Source organism: Equus caballus, chromosome X (assembly GCF_041296265.1).
Source record: "Equus caballus isolate H_3958 breed thoroughbred chromosome X, TB-T2T, whole genome shotgun sequence".
Lineage (NCBI taxonomy): Eukaryota > Metazoa > Chordata > Mammalia > Perissodactyla > Equidae > Equus > Equus caballus.
The window spans coordinates 144373596-144385628 of NC_091715.1; the positions used below are offsets into that span (position 1 = coordinate 144373596).

General features: G+C 59.5%; 2 protein-coding genes across 5 annotated transcripts; both read right to left on the reverse strand.

Annotated features, from left to right (window-relative positions):
• Positions 1-4892, reverse strand: NAA10 (N-alpha-acetyltransferase 10, NatA catalytic subunit). Of its 2 annotated transcripts, XM_001493737.5 has the most exons (8): positions 4620-4892; positions 4105-4203; positions 3630-3688; positions 2754-2799; positions 2552-2667; positions 2306-2350; positions 893-977; positions 1-330 (listed from the first exon to the last, which is right to left on the reverse strand). In XM_001493737.5, exons 1-8 carry the CDS (start codon positions 4638-4640, stop codon positions 94-96), a joined length of 708 nt encoding a protein of 235 aa, XP_001493787.1. In that variant the 5' UTR covers positions 4641-4892; the 3' UTR covers positions 1-93. The 2 variants fall into 2 exon arrangements, with proteins under 2 accessions (XP_001493787.1, XP_023489487.1); XM_023633719.2 differs by lacking the exon at positions 2306-2350 and having other exon boundaries at positions 4620-4863.
• Positions 4893-5065: 173 nt separating this feature from the next.
• On the reverse strand, positions 5066-12033 carry RENBP (renin binding protein). Of its 3 annotated transcripts, XM_001491837.6 has the most exons (11): positions 11888-12033; positions 11487-11596; positions 11301-11376; positions 10984-11059; positions 10636-10808; positions 9777-10001; positions 9107-9188; positions 8613-8788; positions 7814-7945; positions 5305-5392; positions 5066-5215 (listed from the first exon to the last, which is right to left on the reverse strand). In XM_001491837.6, exons 1-11 carry the CDS (start codon positions 11912-11914, stop codon positions 5082-5084), a joined length of 1299 nt encoding a protein of 432 aa, XP_001491887.3. In that variant the 5' UTR covers positions 11915-12033; the 3' UTR covers positions 5066-5081. The 3 variants fall into 3 exon arrangements, with proteins under 3 accessions (XP_001491887.3, XP_070113971.1, XP_070113970.1); XM_070257870.1 differs by lacking the exon at positions 11301-11376 and having other exon boundaries at positions 11888-11987; XM_070257869.1 differs by lacking the exons at positions 11301-11376; positions 11487-11596 and having other exon boundaries at positions 11888-11976.

The following is a 12033-nucleotide window of genomic DNA, read 5'->3' on the forward strand; positions in this document are numbered from 1 at the left end:
TCCCCAAGGCCACTGGGTGAAGTTTATTGTGAAACCTCACAGGGTGAGGATGGGATGAGCAGGCCAGGGCAGGGAGAGGAGCACATGCAGGCTCTAGGAGGCCGAGTCAGAGGCCTCTGAGCTGTCCTTGACATCAGTGCTCTCCGTGGTCTCGCTGACCTCGCTGAGGTCCTTGCTGTCACCACCGCTATCCTCAGCGGCCAGGCCCTTCTCCTCACGACAGGCCTCTCCCGAGCTTGGAAGTGAGTTGCCCTTGCTCTCCACCTTGTTCTCGATGGAGCCCAGCACCATGTGCCTGCCCTTCTCCTTCAGCTCCAGGTGCCGCCTCAGCTGCCGCCAGAAGCCCAGGGAGAAGTGGGAGGAAAGAGACAGGGCCTCAGGCTCCAGACCATGTAGGCCCTCTCTGGCTGCCCAAGATGGGGGGAGGGAGCCTGCACTTGTCACTTGCTGGGGGCAGGGCAGGAAGCACAGCACTGAATCAGGAGAGACGAGTTGAGTCCTGGCTCTGCCCTCTCGGGGCCTCCATTTCCTCTCCCCGCAAAGTGAGGGTACTCATGCCTCCCTCACACGGGCTGCTGAGAAGCCCTGTGAACAGCTCTGGCCCCCAGGGAGCCTTGGGCAGGACCTTGACTTTCTCCTCAGCCCAGCTCTCAGCACACCCAGGGGCCCCCTCCCTTGCCTCTCACATCACGCCTCGGGGCTGTACCAACTTCTTCCTCAGAGAATGGGATCTTGGGCCAATGGCCTCCTTTAAAGGCCCGCCAAAGCCCAGCTCCCCACCTGACAGCTGAGGAAACAGGTGAAGAGAGCCCCAAGCTGCACCTCCCCTCCAGCAGGGCCTTGCTCATCCTCATCTGCGGGGACTGCAGCCCCCAATTCACGGGACTCTCACCTCGTCGGCCATCTGGGTGAGATCCCGCTTCATCGCATATGCATCTTCCCCATCTGCATAGTATTTGGGCTCCACTTCGCTGATCCTGGGAGCAGGGGGTGGAGAGAAGGAGGACAACCCAAATCAGGGGGCAAGTTCTCCTCGGCCTTCTGGCCTCAGCCGCTGCTACGACAGGGCATCATTTCTCCCCGAAGGACCCTCTGGGAGAAAGCAAGCCCCACTCCCAGCGTGGCCTTCCCTCTGCTCTCTCCAGCAGTAAGCAGTAAGTAGTGCCCAGCGCTTCTCCCCCGCCGGGCCTGCCACCATCCTGCACCCCTAACCTGGCTACCGAGGATGTTTCTGTGGTTTCTTCTGAGCTGAAGCCTTGCATTTAGCCATCCCCTTCCCTCCCTGCCCTGCTCCCTGTCACTTACTAGCCGATTCCTATGCCTGGGAAGCGGGGAAGGGTGCTGAGGCCTGTCCCTGGAAGTCGTTGCCAGGTGGCGTGGCCCCAGGCCCGAGCCTGCACCGGGAGGCCTGTGTGCAGACTCGAGTGCCCTGACGCTGGGAGGGGAGCCGCACTCAATGGCCTAGAAAGGCCCTGTCAGCCCTAAGACCCCGGAACTGTTGACCACCAGAGGCATCCGCATCCAAGTCAAACATCCCTCCTCAAATGCCCAGCCCTGAGGCCACTGCCCCTCCCAACAGACCCACCTCACCCCCAAGCAACCTGAGTGCCATCTCAGTGCGCCCTCCAGGGGCCACCCACCCCAGCCTCACTTTCAAGTGGCTTTTGGCACCATGTACTGGGTGTATCAGTTCGCTACCAGGCTCTCTCTGTCCAGTGTTGGGCACACAGAGACTCCCACATCCCTGAGCGGACATGCCCTCATCCGCCAGCATGCCCAGGGCTCTAGATTCCTTCGCTGCTCTTGCCCATGGCCCTTTCTGCCTGGATGTGCTTGGGTTTCTGTAGCACCGCATTCTCCTTCCTTCCGGGCCCACTTAGATGTTTCTAGGTGCCTGGTCACTAGGTCCTGCTCCTTGGGATCTGCTCATGTCCTGGGCCCTCAGCTCTAGTCCTGCACCTTCACTGAAAAGCCTGTGTGCTCTTCACCACACTGCCCTTCACCCAGCCCCAGCCAGCATCCAGCAAGCACTCCTCCACCCAGCAAGAGACGCCGCACATCCTCCTGTACCACAGCACGCTGCGGGCAGACTGCAGTGGGCAGGTGCTGGTGCCACTGAGAGTGCAGGAGGCATCCGGGCAATGTGTCGGCATCCACGGCCTGTTCCCCATCTCAGCTGACTCCGGCTCCTTCCTCTAGCCGCCCCCACCCCCCTGCCTGGAAGGCAGCTCAGCCCATCTCAGCCGCCTGGATGAGCTAGACCTGGGACCACCCCGCTCCATTAGAAAAATCTAGATCTACTTACTGAAAGTTGAGGGTGTTGGAATAGAGGTGCAGGGCGGCCCGGTTACTGCAGGGGAATAAGGTACTGCTGAGCTGCACAGACTTGGCCAGGCAGGGACAGCATGTCCAGGTCCTGCCCCTCCTCTTGGTCCCCCCTCCCCAATAATCCCACTTCCCGGATCTTCTCCAAAAGCCAGGGCACCCCAGGACCCACATCAAGACAGTATCTCCCCCACACACTCCCCCTTCCCTGGGCCCCGGCTTTCACCTCTTCCTGACATGCAGGGAGACATATTTGGCATTGAAGTTCTCTATCATGGCTCGGGAGGCCTGGTCCATCAGTTTCTGAGCCAGGCCGAGGCGCCGGTGGGAACGCTTCACAGCCTGGTGGGAGAACAGTGGGACCTCGAGGGCTGCCGCAACTAACCCATACTTCTACCCCCACCAGAGCCCGGGTGGGCCCTACGAACCAGTGAGGTGATATGTCCATGAGGCACGTCATCTGGGTCCTCTTCCCTAGAGCAAAAAGAAAGGAGAGAGGCTAGAAAGGAGCCTGGTGCAGATGCAACCACCCTCCAGCACGTGCACACAGCAGGAGTGCAGACTCCTCTGGCTGGCCCCAAAGTCGCCCCAAACACTGGGGTCGGGGAGCGCTGGGACTGCAAACTCCACGCAGCAGCCAAAAGACATACGCAGTGTCAATGGAATACAGTGGAATATTGCTCAGTGATAAAAAGATGAGCTATGAAAAGACAGAGAGGAAACTTAAACACATATGACCAAGTAAAAGAAGCCAATCTGAAATGGCTACATAGTGTATGATTCCAATCATAAGACATTCTGGAAAAGGCACAACTATGGAGACAGGAAAAAGGTCAGTGGTTGTCAGAGGGGAGGCGGGAGGGAGGGATGAACAGGTGGAGCACCGAGAGTTCTTAGGGCAGTGAAACTACTCTGTATGATACTATAATCATAGATACATGACATTATGCATTTGTCCAAACCCACAAAAGGTACAACACAAAGAGTGAAACAATGTAATCTATGGACTTTAATAATAACGTAGCAATACTGGTTCATCAATTGTAAGAAACGTATCACAAGATGTTAATAACAGAGGAAACTGGGGGGAGAGGGGAGGGTTATATGGGAACCCTCTGTACTTTCAGTTTTTCTGTAAACCTAAAACTGAACTTAAAATATAGTCTCTTAATTAATTTTTAAAAAACAATCCAGGCAGTATTCTCCAGACACGTGTAGTATCGTTGCCCGCCACCCTACCCACCCAGCCCCAAAGTCCCCCCAGCTCCAACACTAGGTTTCTCTCTCTCTCCTTGGTGACTCACATTTTGGCCAGGACGTACCCCACAATCTTCCCATTCTCATCCTCAGCGATGTAAGAGAGCTGGTGAGAGGGAGGAGAAAGAAGTCAGAAAACAACTTCCTGTCTGAGCTGGAGGAGCCTTTGGCGGACTGCCTGCCTCTGGCTGTGTGCATGACAGAAGCGGCTCAAGTGGCGAGTTCAGTGACAGCTCCTGACATCCAGGCCAGGTGTCTTGGTTTCCCCACACCACACTGTGCCCCCTGTCCTTAGTCCAGAAGAGGAGGACAGACACAGGTTGGAGTCTTGCCCCGCTTCAGGTACCTCCTTTCCATTTGTCCCACCTCCAGCTGAAAACACCGCGGGCCTCACTCACCCAACACGCCCCGGGCTCTTTCTGCCCTTGCCCACTTCTCCCAAGCCCATCCAGGTTGGCTTTTCCTCAGCCTGGTTTCCCCCCAGCCTGGTTTCCCCCGTCTCCAAATTCAAAAGCGGCCCACCTGGGGCCAGGACAGGCCATGGTAGAAGTAGTACTTCATCTGGTAGTTCTCGGGCAGGCACAGGAGGTTGCAGTGCTGCATGTTCATCAGGTCCTCTGGCTGAGGGGACGAGGGCAGTGGAATGCGCTCAGGCCAGGGGCTGCGCTAAGGAGGCCTCAGTTGTGCTAGCACCCTGCTCCCCAGCTGTCTACTCCCCGACACCCCCCCGCCGCGCACGGCTGGGCGGGCGCTGTGACTATCTGCCTTGCACAGGCCGGGCCCAGAGCCGCTACGCCAAAATCGCCTGCCCCAGCCATGAACAGCAGCGCCGGGAGGCTCCCGGACACCATACACCTAAGCCCCGACATCCCGCACCGAATGGGTCCGCAGCCCCAGCCCTGCGCCCCCGGCTCCCCCGGCCTCTTCTTCGGGGAGGTCCCGCGCCCGGCCCGGGTTCGGCCGGGCCCCTCGGGAGCATGCGCACGCGGCCACCGGGCCCCGCGCCCACGCGGCGCGGACAGCCACCGGCCCCTCACCCTCGCATTGCGGATGTTCATAACGGCGGCGGGGCTCGCTGCTCCCCGCGGGGCGTGAACGCGCAGTCAGCTGCCGCCGCGCTCCGAAGCGACGCCGGGGCGGCCGGGCCGGGACTGGGGCTGGAGCTGGGTCTGGGCTCGCGGGAGCGGCGGCGGAAGGGGCGGTGCGCGCCGGGCCCGGCCACCGGCCGGATGTGCGCGCCGCCGGACCCGCCCTCCAGGCCGCTCGGCCAACGCGCGGGGCGGGCCAGTGCCGGGGCGGGGCCTGTCTGCGGGCCGGGGTGGGGCGGACCAATGGCCGGGCGAGCCCCAGCGCGGGGCGGGTCTGTCGGCGGGGTGGGAGGGTCCAGCGAGCCGGCAGGCCGCCGTCCCGAGGAGCAGGTGCCCTCCGGCCCGCGCGGCACCCCGCGCCTCCCGCGACCCCACAGACGCGCGCACACGGGCAGTGGAGTAGGCTCAGCTTTATTCCGCTCCTTGGCGGGCGGGGACAGCGGGCGGAAACCGGGCGCCGGGGGCCGGGGCCAAGGCAAGGCGGCTCAGCAGGGCTCCCAGCATCTCCTCGCACATGGCTAGGCACCGTGGCACGTGGAAGCAGCCTGCGGGGAGAGGCGTGATGTTGGGTTGGGAGGGCGGGGGGCAGCCGAGTGCCCCGAGACCCTGCGGCCCCGCCCTGACCCCCACTCACCTTTGAAAGGACCCCCCTTGATGGTGAGGGCGACCTTCCCCTCACGGTTCAGGTAGCCAAACCATTCCCCGAACTCTGGATCGCGAAACTAGAATAACAATGAGACAGTGACAGCCAGCGCCTGCCCAGACGGCAGCCCCCCAGATGCCAAAGGCCTGGGGAAGGGGTGCTCACCGTCCCTACTGTACCCCTACCCCGGGTCAGAGCCTGGGTTGACCCCAGGTAACGTGGGCTCCAGATTCAGTGCTCTTAACCGTGATAACGTGTCCTGGACAAAGATGAGACAAAGGGGCTTTCCTTTTTCCTCTTTCTGCAGTGGGGTAGAAGTCTGCAGCTAGATAACCCACTGGGGGAAGGGGCCACAGGCTGTAAGATGAAACACTGCAAGATGGAATAAAAAGAACCCTGCTTGGGGATGACAGAAACATTCTATATCTTGATTGCACTGGTGGTTACACAGATGCATACATTGTCATAACTCAGTGAACTGAACACAAGATGGATACATTTTAGTGTATATAAATCGTACTTCAATAAAATTGATTTAAAGAAAGAAACAAAGAGAATCCTAATGGAGGTCCTCGCTGACCTGTCACATAACTTTGTAACAAGTTACTCCCTTGGAGCCCCTGTTCCCTTCTTCCCAGGCCTGTCTTCCAGTAGGTGAGATTGTGGACATGCAGCACCAAGATCTGACTCCTGCCTTGTTCGCTGCAGGTCCCAAACACATCTCCTCCCCCCTCAGAGCCACCTGGAATCTGCGCCTGCCCAGCAGCTCTGCTGACCCATTCCACATTCCTTCCTTCTCTCCTGCCCGCATCCCATTGAGCGCCTGTCCCAGAGGCTTGTCAGTTCCTTCCAGATGCCCCAGGATGGACCTCAGAGGCCTGGCCTCCACCCTTCTCTTTCCTCCCCCAGTAGAGACTTCGGTGGAGCCCCTTCTCTCAAGGGTCATAGATGAAATCAATGACATTGAAGTCCACTATCAAAATGTCTTCTTAAGTTGGAGCCTATGAGTTGGTGTATTTTTTTTCGTAGGAGGTATAACTCGTTCTGTATCTATTCATTCTATCTTTCTAGGGACATTGTTCATGTTCCTTGTTCTTATTTATTTTTCAACTGCTTGATCTGACGTGGGAAGATAATGAAGAATTTAACTGTTTTCCTGTTCAGTTTTTCCATGGATGTCTGAATTTTTGTTTTTTGTATTCTGTTATGTTGGTTAGTGCATAATGATCTACCTGTTGATTATAACTTTTGTAATTGTTCAATGCCATCTCTCTCTGTTTAAAATGTATTCCTTAAATTTCACTTTATGCAGTTAAAACTAGTGGTTTCTAAGACATGTTCTTTATGAATGCATTCAAGATTAAAAGAGAGCCAAGGGCCTCACGACTCCTGTATTGGGAAGCAGTGATGAGCATGCGCGATACTTGGAGATGCCTCTCTAACTGCAACATAATATGAACACATTTGGGATTTCGATCGGTGACAAAGTTGAGCACTGCTAATACCACCGTGGCTCACCGCCTCCGTTCACAACGGAAGCACACACTGGATTTCAGTTTGAGGTTAGTGCAAACAACGATGGAATTTGCTCCTAGGTTTCGAAGGCCACAGACCCCAGAATAACGCCCCCTGATATAGTCCCTCCCATACTGGGGTTTACCAGTGGAGTGAGAGGTGGCTTTACAAACACATCAGGGATCTTCCTTCATTCACCACCAGGCTCAGCACCCTTGGTAGCAGCTGGTACAGCTCATCACTCTGCTCATAGCACTTTGGCCTCTGGGCGCCCCTGGCTTCTTCTTGTCTCCTTTACTGGGCTCTCCTACTCCCTCTCCTCTTCTCCTTCTGTCCTCAAAAGCTTACAGTACCATCTATGTTCTATGCCACCTGAACGATTGTGGCCACCCAGACCTCTCCCACTCAACCAGACTCTGAGCCCTCTCTGCCCACTGCAGCTCGCTTCTCAGGCCAGGCCCTGTCCTTGCTGGCTGAGATGACAGCTACAGCCTCCTGTCTCCCTGCCGTTGCCCCGGGCCCTACAGCCTCCCCTCCCAAAGTCCCAGGACCCATAACACCTAAGTCAGACAAGGAGACCCCTCTGTGCAGAGCACCTCTGATTCACCTTTATTCCCTCCTCTCGCCCCCCACCCCAGTCCCCTGACCTTGCTTTATTTCCACAGCTCTCATCACCATCTCTATGTTTGCTGGCTTGCTTGTTTATAATCTGTCCCCACCCCACCACTGAAATGTGAGCTCCAGGAAGGCCAGGGGCCGCTTCATTGACTGAACAGAGGGCCGGCCTGGACCTCCAGGAACTCTCAGCCCAGTGGAGGGACCACGCTCAGTGAGGGGGGTCGAAGGGGGTGTGGAGCGAGCCTCCTCATTCCTGCCCAGCCTTCCCAGACAGCCCAGGCCTGCCTGGGGAGGAAGGGCTGCCTGCTGTCTCCTCCATACCCCCATTGAGCCCAGAGAGGGCTCTGGTCCAGGAAGCAGCATTTACCTGGCGGAAGGTGTACTCAGCCACCTGGTAGAAGAGCTGTAGTAAGGCAGGGTCCCCACTGTCACTGTAGCCCATGAGGAAGGCAATCATGGCTTCGCTGTGTGGCCACCAGAGCTTCATGGCCCACTCAAGCTGAAAGCAGAGCAGAGGCATGTGTCCGAGGCCCCTGAGCCCCACCCTCCACTGCCCCTCTCGGCAGGAAAGTCAGTCAACCCCATGGTTCAGATCCTGGCTCAGACTCCATCTGGCCTGAGCACTTGGAGCTTAATCATGGGATGGTCATCCCTGGGAGTCTGAACGACCCCTCAGAGGTGGACTAGCTGCCCGACCCAGAGGCTCTCTGAGTAGCCCCTTCCAAAAGGCAAGGGTGGGACCAGCTCCCATTTAGGCCTGGAATCGAAATGCTGTCTGTTTTGTTAGTCTATCTAAAGCCCCTTGGACGCTCAGCTCCTGCTAGTGGCAGGGCCAGCCCCCTCTATAGATCGCAGAAGGACCAAGGCTTTGGTCAGAGGGAATGGACATAAAGAGAGGAAAGCTGCTCCAGCTGCTGATGCCTCAGAAGGCCAGAGAGCCTTTCAAAGACCAGGGGGACACGTGTCGCTGCACTGGCCTTCCTATGCATGTGAGGGTGAGAACCACCAGCACAGAAGTCAAGAGCTGACCACCGGGGTCACGCTGGGCAAGTTCACCACTCCAAGTCCCAGGTTCCCTTCTATGAACCAACCAAGGACAGCACCCACCTCCCAGGACAGAAGGCCTTGAACAGGCTAGTACCATGTGGCCCTAGGCACATTCCCACCTGGGTGGGGCAAAGGCCGTCGGCATCCTGGAAGTAGAAGAGGCCTCCGTGGTCAGGGTCCCATCCAGAGCGGAAAGGCAACAATAGGAACTTCTCAATAACATGGGCTCGAAGTTCTGGGTCACCTTTCCGGGTGGCGTGACGGAGTAAGAACCAGCCAGCTTCCAGCGCGTGGCCTGGTGAGGGCTCGGGGTAAGACAGGCAGCCGATCCTTCCCCAGGCAGGGGGGCCCAAGCCCCTGCACTGACCACAGTGCCTTCCCTCCTCCCTCCCTCCCGAACACCCCTACAGAAAGCTGGCTCTCCCGGTCTGTCTCAGTCTCGCTCTCCTGCTGCTGACGCCCCAGCCTGAAAGGCTGGTCCCTACTTCTCTGTCTGTGTGGAAGGTGGAGGGAGGAAGGCAGCCCCCAGGTGCTCACCACATCGAAGCCCAGAACCCAAGGCTGAGCGCTCGCCTCCCCTGAGTGCAGGCCTCCAGCCCACCCTGCCTCTCACCTGGGTTCTGGTGTCTCCCCAGGCAACCAGAAAGTTCCTCGCCGCCCTCTGACACGTTCTCCAGTATAGCCTGCCCATCCCTCTGCCAGAGGAGGAGCAAGAGAAGGTAATTCTGCCTTCAGCGCCCCCATCCAATCAGAAAGACTCTCCTTCCCCCCCTCCCTCCCTCCATGATCTGCAGGCTCAGCAGGCCTGGCTGAGAGAGGCATTTGAGGTGGGGGCCCGAGTCACTTCAAGGGCCTGGACGGATTCTAACACTTGCCTCGGGCCTGAGTCCCTGAGGTGGGAAGGGTGAAACATTGAACAGGGACTGAGACTGGGTGGGCTGGGCTGCCCCCTGAGGCCTGAAAGGACTTGGGTCTGGCCGGGTTTCCTGCTCTCTGGCATGCCCAGGGGCTCTGGCACCCTCTCTCCTGCCCTCAGCCCCACCTGACTCTCTGTGGTGGGGTGTGTGGACTCTCCTGGGGCCCTCCACCTTCCCGAGGGTCCTGGGCCGCACCTCACCCCGGCCCAGCCTTCCCGTGTCTCCCTGTCTGAAGGAGGCCATCAGGGCCCAGCTTGAAGGTGGGTGCGAGTAGAGGGGGTGCCCCGGGGGGTGGGGAATGGGGGTTTCCCTGCCCCCCAGCTCCCAGGCCCCCTCTGGCAGCCGGCATCAGCCTCCTGCCCCCACCTGGACGTGCTGAAGGATCCTCTGGGCACACCAGTTGCCCAGCTCCATGTAGTTGCCTGCTAGCTCCTCGTCCGCCTCCCCAAGCTGCTCCACTAGGCTAAGCAGCATCATGGGCACCGCCATGGACTCCGAGGCCGGGGTCCCTGGGAGCTGGGGCCGGCCAAGCCCTGACGGGTCCTCTCGCACCCAGTGCACGATCTGGTCCATCATCTCCACCGCTTCGCTCTGGGACAGGAGGTGAGGGAAGGCCCAGGCTGACGCTGCCTCCCATGCAGTCTGGTCCCTCACGTGCTGACCTGCAGGGTCCCCAGGACTCGGCACCGGGGTGAGAGAACTGTGTCCTCCCACCCACTCGTAGGACACCTTCCCCTGGGCCCACTCTGGACCTCACCCCAGGGTGCGTGCTGGGGGCTGGGGTGGATCTGGCCCACCTGCCTTGCGGGCTCCCAGTCTGGGGGTGCAGGCCGCTCCCAGGCAGTGGGGTCGGGTCTGAAAGCACAGGGGGCCCAGGGAGGAGAGAGAGGCCCACCCCCCAGCCCGGGCAGGGCATAGATTGGTCCCTCTGTGCCGAGGGCCTCTGTGGGAGTGTGTGGAGGAGAGTTCAGAGGTAAAGGAGACTTCTAGGGGGTCACCCATAGACACATGGTGACAATACAGCACAACAAAGGGGGTGTTGCCAGCAGCCGGGCTGTGGCGGCCCAGAGGAAGGCCTGACATTGACAGACCCAGCCTGCAGACAGGGCTCCGGGGGGGGGGGGGGGGGGCAGGGGCTTGCACAGGGAACAGGAATGTGTCAGGTGGCCATTCCCTGCACAGGCTAGGGCCCAGAGACTCACAGGGTAGCCTTCCTCACACGCACCTGGTAACGCGCTTCCCCTGTCACCCGCCACAGCTCGTTCATGGCCATGGTGTAGAAACACTCGCTGAAGATGGTCCTCTGCACCTTGACAGGGCGGCCGTCCCGTGTCAACACAAAGGCACACTTCTTCCCAGGAGGTGCCACTCGGGCATGACGCAGCAAGAATTCACCACCTGGTGGTTGGGAAGTTGGCATGCTAGACTTTAGGTGAGGAAACCCTCACCTCCCCCTTCCTTCCTCCCTGTGAGTGTCCGCAGGCCCTTTGCTGCTTCTAGACCCGCTAGGAACTAGGCACACGTGCACTAACTTGGAGGGACCTCTGGGGAGATGGGGGCAGAGAGGAGGCACCTGCTTTAGCTGAATCCAGAAGCTCAGGGAGGCGGAAGCGCTCGAGCTTGCGGTACAGGCGACAATACATCCACACCTGTGGGGGAGTGGAGGGAACACGCCTTTAACGGAGAGCAGTGGGGGCCTCAGGGCTGGCATGAGGGGCAGTGAGTCCTAGGTGCTCCTGTTGTGGGAGGAAGAGTGTTGAGATGATGGGCCTTGTCGTGTATGTGTATGTGTGTGTGTGTGTGTGTGTGTGTGTGTACCGAGGCAGGACAGGGCAAGGCAACTCCGGCTTCCACCCCTGGGAGAGCTGCCGGCCTGGGCACATCCCCTACCTGCCTCCCCTGCAGCCAGACATACTTGAGATCGTCATACACTCTCCCTTCGCGACTGAGGCACGTGAAGAAGCCCCTGCAGGACGTGCAGCATTAACAAAGGGGGAAGGGGCTTCGCACCCGCCCACCGGCTCGCCGCCCCTCTGGGCTCAGCAGATCTGAGGGCACTGGGAGGGGGAGGCGCACCCATGCTCCTGGTCATGGGAGTGCTCCATCCAGAAAGCCACCACTCGGTCCAGCTCCTGCCCCACTCGCTCCTTCCAGGCTTGCAGAGTCTCCTGCTCCTTCTCCATGTCCTGGGGGAACTCGGCAATTAGAAGCGCAGCTCCCTCACAGATCTCCCCATCTTCCCGGGGCCCAGCCTCCTCAACGGGCTCCACTGTGCCCCAGATCACTCCAGACTTAAGTGGGACCCAGGGCTACCTGAGGCCCCCTAGGCCCTCTAGGCCCCCCGGCCTTGGGACCCAGCCCTTGGGCTTCCCCCCACCCTTGTTCGGGGCTGCCCTCCAGCACGGGACCGTGCTGACTCCACCGTCCCAGGGACGCTCCAGGACTGCACCCTCCCTCCCACGGGCCCCACCACTGGCCTGCCACACTCGGAGACCCCCGCTCATCCCTCCCTCTCCTCCAGGAAGCCAGACGGAGCTGGTCGCGGTCCCGTGACTGTCACTCAGCTGACCCAGCCGCGCCCCACCCACACCCTCCTATCGGGGGTTCCGCAGGGCTCGGAGGC

Excerpts from the sequence above, each read along its gene's own strand:
- RENBP (XM_001491837.6), bottom strand. The coding sequence starts at position 11,914 with ATGAGCGGGGGTCTCCGAGTGTGGCAG. Across the intron at positions 8,789-9,106 it reads GGGGAGACACCAGAACCCAG|GCCACGCGCTGGAAGCTGGC; the intron begins GTGAGAGGCAGG and ends AGCCCTCACCAG. Across the intron at positions 7,946-8,612 it reads ACGGCCTTTGCCCCACCCAG|CTTGAGTGGGCCATGAAGCT; the intron begins GTGGGAATGTGC and ends CTCTGCTTTCAG.
- NAA10 (XM_001493737.5), bottom strand. The coding sequence starts at position 4,640 with ATGAACATCCGCAATGCGAGG. Across the intron at positions 3,689-4,104 it reads ATGGCCTGTCCTGGCCCCAG|CTCTCTTACATCGCTGAGGA; the intron begins GTGGGCCGCTTT and ends CCCTCTCACCAG. Across the intron at positions 2,800-3,629 it reads GGGTACGTCCTGGCCAAAAT|GGAAGAGGACCCAGATGACG; the intron begins GTGAGTCACCAA and ends TTTTTGCTCTAG.